The sequence below is a fragment of the Tachyglossus aculeatus genome, chromosome 17, assembly GCF_015852505.1.
Source record: "Tachyglossus aculeatus isolate mTacAcu1 chromosome 17, mTacAcu1.pri, whole genome shotgun sequence".
NCBI classification, from domain to species: Eukaryota; Metazoa; Chordata; class Mammalia; order Monotremata; family Tachyglossidae; genus Tachyglossus; species Tachyglossus aculeatus.
The window spans coordinates 43,609,878-43,629,218 of NC_052082.1; the positions used below are offsets into that span (position 1 = coordinate 43,609,878).

Below are 19,341 nucleotides of genomic sequence, written 5' to 3' on the forward strand. Positions count from 1 at the left end.
GTCCCGCATGGGGCTCACTAACTACAAGGAAGAACGGTTAATAAAGATAAAATTGGGTAATAATAAGTATGGTATTCAGGTGTGCCAAGCATTGTACTGAACACTGGCGTGGACATAAAACCACCAGACTGGACCGTGCCCCTATCTCCCCCTTTTAGACTGTGAGCCCACTGTTGGGTAGGGACTGTCTCTATATGTTGCCAATTTGTACTTCCCAAGCGCTTAGTACAGTGCTCTGCACATAGTAAGCGCTCAATAAATACGATTGATGATGATGATGATGTGGGTCTCACAAGCTAAGTAGGAGGGAGTAGGATTTAATCCCCATTTTACAGATGAGGAGCCTGAGGCACTGAGAAGTTAAGTGACTTGCCCAAGGTCATCCAGCACGTAAGTGGCGGAGCCGGGATTAGAACCCAGGTCCTCTGATTCCCAGGCCTGTGCTCTTTCCACCTGTTTAGGGATTCCAAAACACCGGAGGAGTGGGGCAGATAATAAACCCGAGGACAGAAGAGAGATGGGAGAAGGGATGAGGTAGAGAAGACAGAGTAAAGAGCCCTTGAGGCACACACATTAAATCCTGGAGGGTAGAGATTGTTCTACATGAGCAAAATCTTCTCTGTCACCCTTTGTCTCTCTGTCTATCAGGTTTAGGCTTGTCGCCATCTATTCCATTCCCCCAGTTTGGGAATCCCAAACTCTAATGGAGGCTTAAGGTGCTTCCTTCAATTCAGACACCCCTGACACGCCAGCAGTGTATTCTAAAGCGCTGTGACGTGCCATTTGTTTGTTTTAATGGCATTTATTAAGCACTTACTATGTGCAAAGCACTGTTCTAGGTGCTGGGGAGGTTACAAAGTGATCCGGTTGTCCCACGGGGGGCTCACGGTCTTAATCCCCATTTTACAGATGAGGGAACTGAGGCCCAGAGAAGTGACTTGCCCAAAGTCACACAGCTGACAATTGGCGGAGCCGGGATTTGAACCCATGACCTCTGACTCCAAAGCCCGCGCTCTTTCCATTGAGCCACGCTGCTTCTCAATGCCATTTGAAGCACTTCTGGTGGGCAGGGGACACGCCTACCACTTCTGTTACATTGTACTTGCCCAAATCCTTTGTATGGTTCACTCCACACACTAAGAGCTCAACAAATATGACTGACTGATTCAATTTATAAGCCTTTCAACTTGTTCTCAAGTATCCACAGGAAATTCAGGCTAGAATTCATCCAACCCCAGATAGTAACCAATTGATGAAATGAAACAATACAATACAAACAATACAATTGAAACAATACAAATAAACAACACAAGTGGCTCTGCTACTTGTCAGCTGTGTGACTTTGGGCAAGTCACTTAACTTTTCTGGGCCTCAGTTACTTCATCCGTAAAATGGGGATTAAGACTGTGAGCCCCACATGGGACAACCTGATCACCATGTAACCTTCCCAGCGCTTAGAACAGTGCTTTGCACATAGTAAGCGCTTAATAAATGCCATTATTATTATTATTATTATTATTAAGAAATGAAACAATGAAAAAGAACTGCCTGGGGGAAACATGCACACCTGTAAAACAAACTAATTTCCTTTTATCAGAGTTTAAGATTATTTTTTTGGATAAAAACTTGTTAGGAATTTGGCAAATGCTGAACCAAAACTACATAATATGTCTCTGACAGAACAGACAGCACTAAGCAAATAGTTTTGTAATAAAATGTGTGTATTATGTGACAAGATACCTTATGAGCAAATGCATACTTATTAATGAATACCCATATATATATAAATTTCTCTTTTAGATAATCTTCGTTTTATCCATCCGTTTACCAACGATAAAGATACTCTTATCAACCTAGTCAGGGCAATAACTGCAATTCAAAAGGTTCCTGTGCAGCCAACCTCTTTACTTCCTAGGAACAAGAATTTAAAACACTCTTTGGTAAGCCTCTTGTACACTTTCATAAAGAAAAGCCACAGAAAGGCACCTTTAACTTCACCATGAATTTCCCCCATTGCGTCTACTGGTTGAATAGAATTATATAGAGCCAAAGAAAGAGTCTAGTGGGAATAAAGTCTGAGTCAGGGAGCTGAAAATACACCTGCCAATATTTGGAGGGGAAAGTAGAGGCTATTTCTATGACTGACATTCGCCCAACAGTGGAAGACTACTGACACCCCACCTTGACTCTGGCCTGTTGTGTGACCATGGCAAGCCATTTAATTTTTAAGGACCTCGGTTCCCTCATCTGTAAAAGCTTCTTCGCACCTCATGGGATGTTGTGAAGATGAAATGAGATAACTGACGTGGAAGGGCTATTATTAGATGATGGCTATACTTACTGGTCTGGGTAAGGCCAAGTTTGCTCCATACCAGTGATATAGAGCTCTCCATACTGGTTCTGGCACCATTTCATAGTCTCTCCCGTGAATTAGCTGTGGAATTCGTTTCAACCGTCCGCCTTCCAGGGTTAATGAAGTTGCCTTGGGAGAAATGGAATGTGATTGCCTGAGGATGACTGAAGCCTTGGATTTGGAAAAGCCAGCTCTACCAACACTGGAACTGAGGTGTCGCTGCCTGGATTTGCAGTTCACTTAATTTCATTTTCTTAATGAAAAGGGAGGGATTACTACACGTGGTTGACTGTCTTGAAAAGACGCAAGTTTTTTGGGGAAAGCTCTGGCTTCCAAAATAAACTACCAAGGAAAGTTATTGGGAAAAAATTATGTAAACTTGAATTTCTGGAAACCAGAGATATCATTTTGGCTAGGATCACTTTCTTTCTTACTAGACCATAAAATTACGTGATTCCTTTTTCCTAACACCGAACTATAAAGGGTATTCCCCTTTCCACTTCCCAAAGGTTGCAGCTATGTCCTGGGATCACTATATTGTACGTGGCTGAGAATATTAGAAATTCTACTGTCTTTCCCGGAAGGTTAAGTCATGAAAAGCACGTTAAGCATCTCGAGAACCGGGCAAGTCAACCTTTCTTGCTTGTTCCCTCCCAAACGCTTAACAGCCCATTGTTGGCAGGGATTGTCTCTGTTGCTGAATTGTACTATTATTTCCAAGCGCTTAGTACAGTGCTCTGCACCAGTAAACGCTCAATACGAGTGAATGAACGAACGAATGAATGAACAGTTGCAGTGCTTTGCACTCAATAAGTGGTCCACTGATCGACTAAGCATACACTTCCCAAGATATCTAGGCCTAGTAATTTATTGAGTCCTATGCACTAGCATTTTAAAATACAAATTTAGACAGTTTGAGAGGACAAATGTTTTCAGGTAAAATGTAAAAACTCTAATTTACCTTCACTGGTTCTTGGGTTACCAAAGGCTGGTTATCGATGGCCCCTGGTTTTTGTGGGTTGAATGGTAGTAAAATGTTTCCATTGGCTCCGAGCAAACACTGATTGTTGTTGTCAGAAGTGTTATGTTGCCTAGCAAAACACATATCTGCCGCAGGAGTGCTGGAATAAAGGAAAGCTGTGGAGGAAAAGAAAGTATTCATTCTCTATCTGGAATTCATTTTGGGAGGATTAGCATCTCAGAAGGACAGATGACTATTACTGAATGAGGGCTACCTATTGCTTCCTTCTGCCCCAAGGGAAACTTGAGCTGGCATTTCCCCTTCACTCTTCCTATCCCGATCCATCAATCAATCAATCAATCGTATTTATTGAGCGCTTACTGTGTGCAGAGCACTGTACTAAGCGCTTGGGAAGTACTCCTGCTCTGATTCTCTAGTGGAAAGGCTCTAGGGGAAGGGTCTTGGGGAAGCACTGGGGCCTAGTGGTTAAAGCACGGGCTGGGAGCCAGAGGATCTGTGTTCTAATTCCAGCTCCACCACTTGCCTGTTGTGTGACCTTGGGCAAACCACTTCACTGGGCTTCAGTTTCCTACATTACAAAATGAGGATTCAATACCTGTTCTCCCTCCTACACAGAATGTGAGCCCCATGTGGGACAGGGACTGAATCTGGTCTGATTGCCTTGTATCTACCCCAGGGCTTAGAACAGAGCCTGAAACATAGTAAGTGCTTAACAAATATCATAAAAAAGGGGAGAGGGGAGGACCGGAGATTACAAACAGGTCTAAGTTGGAGAAAATTTATATGTTTCAGTTTCATGGTGGTGGATTTTAAAGGATGTCATCCTGTAAGAGCATTTATTAAGCGGGAGCAAAAATAGGACCCTTATTGCAGGAGCATCCATCATCTCTGCTGCTGACCTAGAGCAATGAAATGAAGGGCAGAGACATCCTGCGGTTGAGAGGTGCAGTTCCAAACAAAATTCTTTTATTTGGAATGACCATCAGGTGTTCTGAGGGTGCCTTCATTCATTCAATCGCATTTATTGAGCGCCTTTCGCGTGCAGAGCAATGCAGTAATACTAACAACAATAATTGTATTTGTTAAGCACTTACTATGTGCCAAGCACTTTACTAATCTTCCCTGTTGTCACCCCAGGGCCATGAGGCTCCTAGTTGCTTGGCTCTCTCCTCCCCCAAGCCCTAGCCCTACTTCCTCCCTAATTTCTGCACCACCACTAAGCTATTTCAACACAACATGCCTTGAATTGCTTTTTACATCCCGGCTTTGGTGTCATACAAGAGGATAAAATAGTGTTGAAAGCGTTTAAAGGCATCTTTGCGCCTCTCAGCTTAAAAAGAGAAAGCCAAGTGAACGTACATGATCACAAAAGTTGACCAAATTTTACTGAGGTGGTCACCGACATTTTCGAGATTTCAGACTGGTCCTTCTCTGCCATATTTGAATGCTGTGGTGGCTTGGGTCAGCAAAGTAGTCGTACAAAATGTGTTCGAAAGAAAAAGGCATTCTCTACCACTGGAAATGGCACTCAAATGGCCATTTCTTCCTCGAGATTAATGACTCCTTGGAGTTAATGAACCTTCAGAGTAACACAAGCTATCAACTCCTCCTTAGCAGTCATTAATCTTATGAAAATACCCTGCCCCTCAATCCTTGAATAAAGGCCTGAACTATTCCTATTGCACCACTGGAACACTATTCCCCCTCTCCATCCCCTCATCTTACCTCCTTCCCTTCCCCACAGCACCTGTATATATGTATATATGTTTGTACATATTTATTACTCTATTTATTTATTTATTTTACTTGTACATATCTATTCTATTTATTTTATTTTGTTAATGTGTTTGGTTTTGTTCTCTGTCTCCCCCTTTTAGACTGTGAGCCCACTGCTGGGTAGGGACTGTCTCTATATGTTGCCAACTTGTACTTCCCAAGCGCTTAGTACAGTGCTCTGCACACAGTAAGTGCTCAATAAATATGATTGATTGATTGGATTGATTGGAACACTCATCAAAAACCAGGGAAAACAAACACCTGGAAGGTCTTTAAGGGGCATGAGAACATCCTTGGATTGATTTATGGGAAACTCAAACGATTTGCAATTGTCAGAGAACCAGAAGGAGAGGCATGGGCTGCAAATGAGGAAAGAATTTAGAAAAAGACTGAGTTTACATTTCCTCTAGGCTTTAAGTTCATTATGGGCAGGGAACGTGACTGCTAATTCTGTTGTATTACAGTCTCCCGAGCGCTTAGTACAGTACTCTGCACACGGGTAAGTGCTCAATAAATACCACTGATGGATTGACTACAGGTAGTGGAAATCTCAAAGCCAAAGGAAAAACAGCGTGGATCAGTGGAAAGAGCCCAGGCTTTGGAGTCAGAGTTCATGGATTCAAATTCCAGCTCTGCCAACTGTCAGCTGTGTGACTTTGGGCAAGTCACTTCACTTCTCTGTGCCTCAGTTCCCTCATCTGTAAAAGGGGGATTAAGACTGTGAGCACCCCGTTGGACAACCTGATCACCTAGTAACCTCCCCAGCGCTTAAAACAGTGCTTTGCACATAGTAAGTGCTTTATAAATGCTATCATTATTATTATTATTATTGTTAAAGGGGAAGGAAAAGCCACAGACCAGAATCTCCCACTGATAGTCCAAAGTACAATAGAGAAGCAGCCTGGTCTAATGGATAGCACACAGGCCAGGGACTCAAAGGACCTGGGTTCTAATCCCGCTTCTCTCCATGTCTGCTGTGTGACCTCGGCAAAGCCAATTCCTTCTCTGTGCCTCAGTTATCTCATCTGTAAAATGGGCATTAAGACTACGAGCCCCATGTGGAACATGGACTGTGTCCAACCTGATTAGTCTGGATCGACCTCAGCGCTTAGTACAGTGCTTGGCACATAGTACATGCTTAATAAATATCATTGAAAAACACAAACAAAACTAGGGCTGCTGCTAAAGAAAGCCCACCCACAGAGACCCCAACAGAATCTATTCCAACCCCTCCTGGCCGCCCAGAAGAAATGAGTTTCCCCAACTGGGATTAATGGCATCGATTCGAAAAGACCATAAAAATGGACTTTTTTCTTTAGATATGGAAAGAAGAAAGTTGGCAGATCTTGGCCCAAACCTCAGTAAAACAAGAGTAAATACAATTTTACCAAATACTTATTCTGAATATTAGTGCACTTCATCTTCACGATCACACATGAAAGCATTACCTTTTCTCCACCGTACTCCCTCACAATAATGAGCCACAGTTTTTTATATTATGGTTTACTTGTCATCCCCCTGCCCCCCCGCAAAAAGTCCCTGTTTTTCAAGGGGCTTCTGAACCTAAAGGTCAGTTGTGCGTCCTTATGCTTATATATATTACTTCAGTGGAAATAAACAGGAAGGTGAAGTGGAATCTAGTATACTAGTGGCCCCCCAAATGGCGGGTTTTTGTTGGAGTCTCAAAAGGAAAGAACAGACCTCAAATTGGGAGAGGAATCAAGTTGGACTAGAAAAATACATTTTTTCCAATGAAACCCTCAAACCTATTTAAAGCAGTGAGGCCGAGTGGATCGAGAACAGGCCTGGAGGTCAAAAGGACCTGGTTCTAATCCCAGTGCCGCCACTTGTCTGCTGTGTGACCTTGGATAAGTCACTTCACTTCTCTGTACCTCAGTTCCCATATCTGTAAAATGGGGACTAAGACTGTGAGCCCCATTTAATCAATCAATCAATCAATCGTATTTATTGAGGGCTTACTATGTGCAGAGCACTGTACTAAGCGCTTGGGAAGTACAAATTGGCAACACATAGAGACAGTCCCTACCCAACAGTGGGCTCACAGTCTAAAAGGGGGAGACAGAGAACAGAACCAAACATACCAACAAAATAAAATAAATAGGATAGAAATGTACAAGTAAAATAAATAAATAAATAAATAAATAGAGTAATAAATATGCACAACCATATATACATATATACAGGTGCTGTGGGGAAGGGAAGGAGGTAAGATGGGGGGATGGAGGGGGGACGACGGGGAGAGGAAGGAAGGGGCTCAGTCTGGGAAGGCCTCCTGGAGGAGGTGAGCTCTCAGCAGGGCATTTAGGACACGGACTGCGTCCAACCTGATTAGCTTGCATCTGTCCCAGCACTTAGTACAGCGCTTAGCAGAGAATAAGCGCTTCACAAATAGCATTATACTAATTCCATTATTTCATCTATGTCTCACCAGCGATTTCACTACGAATGCTCCTTATTTCAGCGCTTTCCAGCTACAGATGTTCTGGAGATTCAACCTAAACAATACTTCGATGGAAATAAAAGAATCTGCTTACTGCTGCTAGCTGATTCTGAGGCTTCAGACGCAGAAGAAATATCGTCGGAAAACTTCTCTTCCGTAGTACTCAAACAATCAAGGCCAGCACCGCCTGTTTTGTCTTCACCCGGTTCCACAGAGTGAGCTGTTGTGGGGAGTGGGTTTTTCCCCCCCATCAAAAGAGATGAAGGCTCGATCACAACAGGGTTAGCATCCTAAAACCACAAGAAGTTGTTGGGGTGGTAGAATGAAACACAAATTACGGTCAGGAAATGGACATTCCTACTTTTGCAAAGGAGGATGCCAAAAGCTAGAAAAGATCATAGTAATGAAATTAGCCAGGATTGATAACCCATCCCTTTGGGTGACGGATCTCAGCCCAATGCAACGCAGAGAAGCAGTGTGGCCTAGTGGATAGGCACGGCCCGGGGAGTCAGATAGACCTGACTTCTAGTCCTGGCTCTGCCACATGTCTGCTGTGTGACAGACATGTGCTTAGTACAGTGCTAAGCGCTAAGTACAGTGCTCTGCACACAGTAAGCGCTCAATAAATACGACTGATTGACTGATTGTGACCTCGGACAATTCCCTGGGCCTCTTTACTACCGATTCACTTCTCTGGGCCTCATCTGTAAAATGGGGATTAGGACTGTGAGTCCCATGAGACACAGGGATTACCTTGTATCCACCCCAGCGCTTAGATCAGTGCCTGGCACATACTAAGCTCTTAACAAATCCCATTAAACAAGGTCAAAGCATCACTATAGGAGCAATAACTCTAATTCCAACTCCTAAACTCAACACTTCACAGTGTCTCCAAGAGGTGAGTGACAATGCCAAGGACGACTCCGAGAAAATAGGTGTTGCGGAAGTATTTTCCCAGAACTGAGTTTCCTTCAACTTCCCGAGCAAATGGGATGGTTTCTCTATTGGGTTCTGGCTCTTCAGAACAATTTATTAACTCGGTGTGGAAGGCAAGTAGAAATTGCTGGCTCACAATTTTAGTAAAAGCAAGCATGCAATGCATTATGAAATTACGCTTGGGCTCAACAGGATGTTGAATATTTTTGACCATTTGCTCAAGCGGTCCAGGCCATGAGGACAATGAAATGACAAGCCTGGTCAATACGATGGAAAACGTCAGTTGGATTAGATAAGTTTCTATAAGACCGTAAGCTCCTCTGTGGATTGTGAGTTCCTCAATAATGATAATAATAATGGTACTTGTTATGCACTTACTATGTGTCATGCACTGTTCTAAGCACTGGGGTAAATACAATTTAATCAGGTTGGACACAGCCCCTGTCCCCCGAGGGGGCTCACACTCAGTCCCCATTTTACGGATGAGGTAACTGAGGCGCAGAGAAATGAAAGGACCTGCCTAAGGTCAAACAGCACACAAATGGCAGAGCCAGGATTAGAAATTAGGTCCTTCTGATTCCCCAGCCTGGGCTCTATCCTTTAAGCCAAGCGTCTTTATTCTGGGCACGGAACCTCGCTCCCAACTTTACTAGACCGTACTTTCCTGAAGCGCTTAGTGCTCTACCAGTAATAAATGTGCAATAAACTCCATTGATCGATTGATCATATTAGGGACTGGCAACCTCTGGTTTGTGTGCCACATGGCTACCCGCCCTCTCAGTTGGCATCACAAAAGTGATGCGTTGCATCCCACTGTGCAGGAAGCTGGGCAGAAAGTAGTGTGCACCTTTGTCTCCCTGAGGTAGAAAGGAGCTAAATGGCAAAAATGGCAGCTTCCTCTCCCATTTACCCCTTCACTGACTCCTACCTCTCCTTCACTCCCACATAAAGTCTGCTGCAGCATCTCACTGATTTTTCTTCCACAACATTTCCTGGCTCTGACCCTTTTTCTCCATCCAAATTCATTCATTCAATCGTATTTATTGAGCGCTTACTGTGTGCAGAGCACTTGGGAAGTACAAGTTGGCAACATCTAGAGACGGTCCCTACCCAACAGTGGGCTCACAGTTTAGAAGTCCAAACGCCCAACACCTCTAGACCATTAGTTCGTTGTGGGCGGGGAAAGTGTTTGTTTATCGTTGTATTGTACTCTCCGAAGCGCTTAGAACAGTGCTCCACACACAGTAAATGCTCGATAAATATGACTGAGTGAACTCTGTCCATTCATCTGTCACATCCCCTGCCTCCTGATTATATTGATCCTGCCCAGGCCCTTAGTACACTGCTCTCCTCACAGTAGGTGTTCAAAAAATATGACTGACTGATTGATGGCTTCCATTCTGAGGGGAGCTGGTCTTCTTACTAGAATGCAAATTGCCCATGGTTTGTCGGGTTCAAAATTTAAGTTTCCCAGGAAACAAAAAAGAAATCATTTTTTATATATTTTTTAAAATGGCATTTATTAAGCGCTTACTATGTGCAAAGCACTGTTCTAAGCGCTTGGGAGGTTACAAGGTGATCAGGTTGTCCCACAGGGGCTCACAGTCAATCCCCATTTTACAGATGAGGGAACTGAGGCACAGAGAAGTTAAGTGACTTGCCCAAAGTCACACAGCTGACAAGTGGTGGAGCCATTTCTTCACAGTTTTTCCTTTACTGTGCTTTTCTAAATGTACTGTCTTTCTGCCCAGCTCGAGTCTGGAAGCTCGTGTGGGCGGGGAATGTGTCTGTTTATTGTTGTACTGTACTCTCCCAAGCACTTAGTACAGTGTTCTGCACATAGTAAGCACTCAATAAATATGACTAAATGAGTGAAAAGACTCATTAGTATAGAAAATGTTCATAAACCGTGTTCAAATCTAAACCCTCAGTGTTTCAGCTTCAGTCTTTTCTGGAGGACTTAGTATGAGTTACCTAAATATCTCAAGGAATGTCATTTTCATATTCTAACATGTGAAACGGAAATTAGGCGAGATGTTAGTCGAAATCCCTGCTGATACAAAGAAATACTTTGCTACAGTTTTCAAACAGAAGGGAAAACACACACAGAGCACAATGGAGCAGAACAAAAGAGATTTCTCCAATCCTCCCCTTTTTATAATTCAACAGGGAGATTTCACCGGGCCAAAAAAAGCCTGAATTGTTATAAAAGGAAAACAACAATTAGAGCCCTATGAGCAGTGAAACAATCAAGTATTCAAGTCTGAGTGGATCTCAGCAAGCCTGGGATAAATGTACTTCTTAAACAGGAATCACCTGACTGCCAACTTAAAAGCGCAGGCTGTCCCGATCTGCTTTCTTTCCACCCAATTCCCCCTCCAAATACTATGCCACTCTGTGAATCCTAAAATTTCCCTCCGGCAAACGAATGACTCATATAGGTCACAATAAAGTTAATAAGCAAAATTCTCGATTGGTAAGGTACCCGTTGGCTCAATAAGTAAGGACAAGATGAGAAACTTTAATTATCCAGAATCTCAAGCCAGTCTAAATACCTATTAACCCAACCATTCCTAAGTTACTGAGCCAACAGGAAAGCTACGCTAAATTCACTAATTAATGGTGCATCCATTTTGATGGTCTTAGTAGAGGGAAATCACTATCTTAAGTTATCCCCTTTTTCTAATTAGTATGGTTCTTCAAATAGGATTATAATGGAATTTACCACTGAACAAACCCTCCTGAACAAGTTCTCACACTTTATTTTCCAGGAAGAGAAGCTAGTTTATCATTTACCTAGGCCTTCCCAGACTGAGCCCCTTCCTTCCTCTCCCCCTCGTCCCCCTCTCCATCCCCGCCATCTTACCTCCTTCCCTTCCCCACAGCACCTGTATATATGTATATATGTTTGTACATATTTATTACTCTATTTATTTATTTATTTATTTTACTTGTACATATCTATTCTATTTATTTTATTTTGTTAGTATGTTTGGTTTTGTTCTCTGTCTCCCCCTTTTAGACTGTGAGCCCACTGTTGGGTAGGGACTGTCTCTATATGTTGCCAATTTGTACTTCCCAAGCGCTTAGTACAGTGCTCTGCACATGGTAAGTGCTCAATAAATACGATTGATGATGATGATGATGATGATTTACCTGCGCTCTAGTCCCAGCTCTGCAACTTGCATGGTGTGTGACTTTAAGCAAGTCACTTAACTTCTCTGCGCTTCAATACCTGATCTCCTTCCCATTTAATCTGAGATCTCTATGTAGGACAGGGGCTGTGTTTCACCTTACTATCTTATATCTACCCCAGAGCTTAATAAAGTGCTCGACATACTAAGCGCTTTAAAAAATACCATCATTATTATCATTTAGCCTCTAACTTGCAAGGACAACCACATAAGCAGACTTCGAAGTTTTCACCCAGGCAGCCAATACTTCACTCTGCTACCTGGATCATTTTTCTAAAAACATCATTCTGCACACATCTCTCTACCCCTCAAAACCTCAAACGTTTCCCTTCCTCCCCAAATCAAACAGACAATCAATCAATCAATCATATTTATTGAGTGCTTACTGTGTGCGGAGCACTGTACTAAGCGCTTGGGCAGTACAAGTTGGCAACAGCGTGGCTCAGTGGAAAGAGCCCGGGCTTTGGAGTCAGAGGTCATGGGTCCGAATCCCACCTCCGCCACATGTCTGCTGTGTGATCTTGGGCAAGTCACTTAACTGCTCTGGGCCTCGGTTACCTCATCTGTAAAACGGGGATTAAGACTGCGAGCCCCACGTGGGACAATCTGATCAGCCTGTATCCTCCCCAGCGCTTAGAACAGTGCTTTGCACATAGTAAGCGCTTAACAAATGCCAATTATTATTATTATTAGAACATGTAGAGACGGTCCCTACCCAACAGTGGGCTCACAGTCTAGAAGCGGGAGACAGAGAAGAAAACAAAACGTATTAACAGAATAAAATAAATAGAATAGATATGTACAAGTAAAATAGAGTAATAAATAGAGTAATATTTATCCGCTGTCCATTCTCCTGCCTCTCCATTCTTCTCCTACCATACCCAATTTGCGCTCTTCATTCCTCTCAAGCTAATCAACTCACACTCCCTCCTTCTTATCTCTTCCACCATCCTCTTGCTCCCAATCTTCCCTCCTGCCTGGAATTTCCTTCTCCCTTCACGTCTGACAGATTACTGCTCTGCCAATCTTCAAAGCCCTCCTGAAATCACATCTGTGACCAGTGCTTGGCACATAGTGAGTCCTTAACAAATATAAAAATGGTAATCTCTACCAGGGGGCCTTCCCTGATTAATTTCTACTCTCCTCACATTATATCCCTCAACTGCCACACCATCATCATCATGACCAGAGATGTTTATTGAGTGCTTACTTCATGTACACCACCTGAATACTCAATCACATTTATTGAGCACTTACTATGTGCAGAGCACTGTACTAAGCACTTGGGAGCGTACAATACAACAGAATTAGGAGACATATTCCCTGCCTGTAACAAGTATACATTCTAGAGCCCTCAAGTAGAAAAGCAGCATGACATAGTGGATAGAGGACAGACCTGGGAGCCAGAAGGTCATGGGTTCTAATTCTGGCTCCGCAATGTGCCTGTTGTGTGAGCTTGGGCAAGTGACTTCACTTCTCTGGGCCTCAGTTATCTCCTCTATAAAATGGGGATTGAGATTGTGAGCCCCATGTGGGACAGGGACCGTGCCCAACCCGATTTGCTCGTATCCACACCAGCGCTTAGTACAGTGCTTGGCCCACAGTAAGTGCTTATCAAATACCATTATAAATTATAAGGACTCAGAGCCCTCACAGAACTTGTAAACAAATATATCCTTACTCTATTACATCGCACTTCGGTTCATCTCTTCACACAATTACTCCGCCACCTGTCAGCTGTGTGACCTTGGGCAAGCCACTTAACTTCTCTGTGCCTCAGTTCCCTCATCTGTAAAATGGGGATTACGACTGTGAGCCCCAAGTGGGACAACCTGATCACCTTGTAAGCCACCCAGCGCTTAGAACAGTGCTTTGCCCATAGTAAGCGCTTAACAAATACCACCATTATTATTATTATTATTTCTCCTAGAGGTAATTTATTTTAGGGTGTCTCTTCCTCATTCGACTGTGCAAAATTACTGATGGCAGGGATTATGTCTACTAATTCCTTAGTACTCTCCCAAGTGATAAATAGAGTGCTCTTCACAAGACAGGCACTCGATAAATATCGACTGACTGACTGAGCATTACAGATGGGCATGTAGTCTGACATCTCCATCCTCTTATCTCCTGCCTCTAAAGGTAGGAATCCCGCGAGGGCACAGGATGCAACGCGGAACCGAAGACCAACGTGTCAGAGGAGAGTAGTAACAGCCTGGCCCAACTGCTTATTACAGTGCCTGGCATACAGTAAGCACTCAATAAATATGACTGATTGATTGTCAGGCTCTTAAGAGCACGGTTTAGGTTCCTTCTCCCCGGAGTTAATTCAGCATGCTGTACTGGCGAACCTGTCCTCAATGGAGGCTTTCTGACGAGCCAAGTATCATCATCAACATCAATCGTATTTAGTGAGCGCTTACTGTGTGCAGCGCACTGTACTAAGCGCTTGGGAAGTACAAATTGGCAACATATAGAGACAGTCCCTACCCAACAGTGGGCTCACAGTCTAAAAGGGGGAGACAGAGAACAAAACCAAACATACTAACAAAATAAAATAAATATGTATGAGAAGGGTAGCCCTGAGGGGAGGCATTTTTGCAACTGCCTCAGATTCTGGAAGATGGCAGACCCCATCGGGTCTGGCTCTGCTCCACTAGGTTGGCCGGAGTTGGCCGTCGCAAGCTGGTGGTCGCCTGGTGACGTGTATTTTGCGGCACGATAAATCCAAACTAACTTTCAGTACTCTGAAGGCATCCTCTGGCTTTTTCTTCATCCGTTCTCCCAGTCACTGCTCGCTCCATTGCCACAATATTTGTCCTCTGATGAGTTCTCACTTTCGGTCAATCCAGTGACCCCAACTAATCCATTATGTACAGAGGCAGTGTGGCCTAGTGGAAACAGCTTGGGCCTGGGAGTTAGGAGACACAGGTTCTTAATGCTGCTCTGTATTGTGGCTGCTTTGTGACCTTGGGCAGGTTGCTTAACTTCTCTGTGCCTCCGTTTCCTCATCTCCTTCCCTTAGACTGTGGGCCCCTTGTGGACCAAGGGTTATATCATCATCAATCGTATTTACTGAGCGCTTACTATGTGCAGAGCACTGTACTAAGCGCTTGGGAAGTACAAATTGGCAACATATAGAGACAGTCCCTACCCAACAGTGGGCTCACAGTCTAAAAGGGGGATACAGTATAGTATCCTGTATCTTTCCCCTTGTGTCAAATCCGATTAGCCTGTATGTACGCCAGCACTTACTACAGTGCCCGGCACATAGTAAGTTCTTAACAAATGCCATTATAATTATTATTACTTGGAACATCAGTGCTTAATAAATGACATCATTACTATTGAGTAAGAGTCATATTAACCTGGGAAACCAAAAAATCTGGGTTTTGGCATTAAGGTCAGGTCTCCCATAAATGCAAGATTTACTGTCGATTTTGGAAAAAAAGGCTTGGTTCTTGTGAAAATGTGATGCCGGAGGAAAGAGCTGGGAGTATGTGCAGGGCGTTCATGGGGTGAATTCTCTAAGGTGAGCTTTCCTTAATGCTAGGGCCTTCGGAAATGCAACCTCTGCCTTGATGGTACTAACTCAGGGAGGATGATGACGTCTTAGTAGCGGTAACATTTATTGCAGCATGGACTAGTGGGTAGAGCTCAAGCTTGGGAGTCAGAAGGATCTGGGGTCTAATCCCACCTCTGTCTGCTCTGTGATATTGGGCAAGTCACTTAACTTCTCTGTGCCTCTGTTACCTCATCTGTAAAATGGGGATTAAGACTGTGAGCCCGAGGTGGGATAGAGACCGTGTCCAATCCAATTAGCTTGTATCTATCCTAGTTCTTAGAATAGTACTTGACACACAGAACTTGCTTAACAAATACCATTATTATTATTATTATATGCGAAGAGAGAACTGCACAATCCAGATGCCTGCTGCCACTTGGAAACGGTTCTATAAATCAACTGGGTCTTTCAAAAGAGAGGATATTCATTCCTAACACTATTCTTGAGATTTCCTTTTTTCAAAAATTCAGAAAAAAGTTTTCCACTCTTCCAGTTCTTGAAATCTACGTAGGCTCAAGTAGCATAATATCCAAAACATAAAAATTTGCTTATCCAATGAAGGGGAGACACTAAGGAATTCATCATGTCTGAGGTTTCGGGTCGTACTCACATATTTGACATATTCTTTCCACTGCTGCCACCACTGCATAGAGATGATAAACCAGTTGTGTCCTGGCTGCAGGCCGTACCTACTCTCTCGTTCGAGCCAACCCCTACGTGAACAAATACAAGCAAACGTTTTGTGTCCGTTAGAACGCAGGGAACTACAATAGCAATAAACCAATAAGTGCTGAAAGGTGGAAAAGAATGCGGTTAATTGATTTTTTTTTTCATATTTCTCTTTAGGCGGGAGTTTTCTAGTTCCATTATCATTAATGGGACACCACTGTTACCACCAGGAATCTGGGCCAGATACTCAATTATCAACACTCGCTTAGAAATGAAAACTGTAAATTTCACACCCCCTAGTTCAGGAAGCAATTCTTTCTACATGTAACTTGACCTAGTATTAACTGGACTCTTCCTCTTAGAGGAATTTTTCCATTCATTCACTCAATTGTACTTATTGAGCACTTACTGTGTGCAAAGCACCGTACTAAGAACTCAGGAGAGTACAATATTACAATAAACACACATTCCCTGCCAAAAAGGAGAAATCCCTCAGCCACTGGGATGTTCAGGAATCAGAAGTGGTAATACACAATTATATTAGGATTTTTTAATATTTATATTATATTAGGATTTTTTCTAAGATAGCTAGCAGGTAAATTAGGTAACATGCTGTGAGCACTTGTAGGAAAATTACAGCAAAAGTACAATAAATAGACTAAACAACATATAACTAAACATACAAACAAATATTTTACGCATCATTATGGTTTGTTATAATAATAATAATAATAATGGCATTTAGTAAGCGCTTACTATGTGCTGGGGATTACAAGGTGATCAGGTTGTCCCACATGGGGCTCACAGTCTTCATCCCCATTTTACAGATGAGGTAACTGAGGCCCAGAGAAGTGAAGTGACTTGCCCAAAGTCACACAGCTGAAAATTGGCAGAGCCGGGATTTGAACCCATGACCTCTGACTCCCAAGCCCGGGCTCCTTCCACTGAGCCACATATAATGGGTTCTAATGGAATACAGTGCCATAAGGAATATGCCATATTATAAGAAATAAGCCACAAAAACTCCAGGTGACAATCACTTTACAATATCTCATTCTTGCATATTCTGAGTTTAATTTTATTTTGTTTACTGAGAATTAAAATCAGAGATCATACTAGTCAGGCACCACGTGTTACCATTTGAAAGCTACAAATAGGGAGATTCAGAAAGAGAAAATAAGAGACAGTAGCCAGGGAGAACAGGGAGTTGAAAGGTTTAGAGAAAGACAGTCTAGGAATGGGTAACACTGTGCTTAAAATAAGAAGAGGAGTTTATTTTTTTAATAGCACAGTTGAACCACTTGTCCAGAAAAATCACCTGCAAGAACAGACTTCAAAGCTGATTCTCAAAGGTTCACCCCTGTTACTTAGTGTTCAAATGTGCCATGAAAACAACTGAACAACATTCACGTTTTCCCCAAATCTATTTGCTACTATTCTACTCTGGAGTTTTAAAATGATTTAAAATGATAGAAATTTCCGTTTCAGAAAAAACAATGCAAAGAGCCACTTCAAAATTGCTTTCCGATACTCAAGTCACTGGTGCATAAATACTCCAGATCAGAAAGTATGCAGGATGACACTGGGCATTTTAAATGGAGGATTCTTTTAGAATCTTAAGATATAACTGACACTGCATATTTTTAGTATAAGCTCACCTGATTATTTGTCCTTCTTCTTCTGGAGTAGCTGGTCTTAAACCCAAGACTATATGGCACACCTAGAGGAAAATAAGGAAAAGGAAAACCGTTATAATCAGGTTAAACTATCTATCTAATGGGGCAAAAGAATGGAGACCACGTCTGACACAAAGCTATGGATCTGAAGTGACTTTGGCCAAATAGATCACACAGAAAAACTTTAGAAAGGCAACTGGGGTGGAAATTTTGGCCTTGGTTCTAGTCAAGCGAGCAAGTCAAATGGAAACTAACGTCGAAACTCACCCTGTGAAATGGGGAAAAACATACCTCTTTCAGAGTGCTTAATTAATTTGCAAACTCAAAATTGGCTTATATTACTCTTTCCCTTTCAATCTAAAACTATCTTGACCTAAAAGCTTGCAATTCTCTCAACAAATCGAGAGCTACTGATAATAATGCTGCATAGCACTTAGTACAGAGCTCTGCACATGGTAAGCATTCAATACCACTGATTGATTGATATTTATCCTGGGGCTCAGATGTGCTTTATACGTATTAACTTAATAAACTTCTCTCATTTTCCAGCTAAGGTATGTGGCGAATGTCAAACACTCAGCCGACGTGCTCAGATCCTCCCGTGCTGTTACCTCTTTTCCAAAAATCTGCCTTCTATATTGATGAAAGTATACATAAAGCAGGGAGAAAGATGATGCAAAGTAAAGACTGCCTTCCAGTGAAAGGTTGGAGGGGTGGGGCGGGGGTGGTGGTGTTGTCTTCAGGATATTGTTCTTACGAAAGGTTGATTGACAGATTATAATATTATATAATAATAAACAGGGTCAAGATTAGGACCTTGAAAATAAAGTAATGCCTCAAGCCACTCATTTCAGAAAGTACATACAGAAAATTTTCAACCGTTCCTGACCCCTGGAGGAACTCAGGTGGTTCGGTAGGAAATTGTAGGAAAATTACATCATATTACATACATCAAAAAATACCTAAATGGAACGGTATCTTTCACCACTCACTCATCTGGCACTGAAAAGCAATGTGGCCTAGTGGAAAGTACTCTATTTAACTACTCTATTTATTTATTTACTCTATTTATTTATTTTACTTGTACATATCTATTCTATTTATTTTATTTCCACTCACTCATCTGGCACTGAAAAGGCATGTGGCCTAGTGGAAAGTACTCTATTTATCTACTCTATTTATTTACTCTATTTATTTATTTTACTTGTACATATCTATTCTATTTATTTTATTTTCTTAGTGTGTTTGGTTTTGTTCTCTTCTCTGTCTCCCCCTTTTAGACTGTGAGCCCACTGTTGGGTAGGGACTGTCTCTATGTGTTGCCAACTTGTACTTCCCAAGCGCTTAGTACAGTGCTCTGCACACAGTAAGCGCTCAATAAATACGATTGATTGATTGATTGAAAGAGCATAAACCTGGGAATCAGGAGACCTGGGTTCTACTCCTCGCTCTGCCACCCGCTGCGAAAAGCCACTGAACTGCTGTGTGCCTCAGTTTCCTCATCTACCCGTTCTCTCGCCCCCTTAGATCGCGAGCCTCGTGTGGGGCAGGTACTATGCCTGATTTAGTTGCACTCTATCTTCTCCAGTGTTTAGCACAGTGCTTGGCACTTGGTAACTGCTTAACAAATAGTTATCGTTCAGTTCTTATTTGTCCAGGAAAACTAGACCAGTGGCTGGTTTTTACAGGTAGAGCAATGCTTGTCCAGGTAAAAGATGCAGCCAGTATC

General features: G+C 42.6%; 1 protein-coding gene across 2 annotated transcripts in view; it reads right to left on the reverse strand.

The window, feature by feature from the left end:
• The window catches only part of USP32 (ubiquitin specific peptidase 32), a 210,875-nt gene that overhangs the window by 49,330 nt on the left and 142,204 nt on the right, over window positions 1-19,341 (reverse strand). For both annotated transcript variants that reach the window (XM_038759026.1, XM_038759025.1), the window contains exons 11-15: window positions 17,595-17,656; window positions 15,878-15,980; window positions 7,667-7,862; window positions 3,315-3,490; window positions 2,342-2,482 (exon numbers count right to left, since the gene is read on the reverse strand). In XM_038759026.1, coding sequence (XP_038614954.1) covers window positions 2,342-2,482; window positions 3,315-3,490; window positions 7,667-7,862; window positions 15,878-15,980; window positions 17,595-17,656 — 678 coding nt within the window. The remainder of the gene's footprint in view (window positions 1-2,341; window positions 2,483-3,314; window positions 3,491-7,666; window positions 7,863-15,877; window positions 15,981-17,594; window positions 17,657-19,341) is intronic.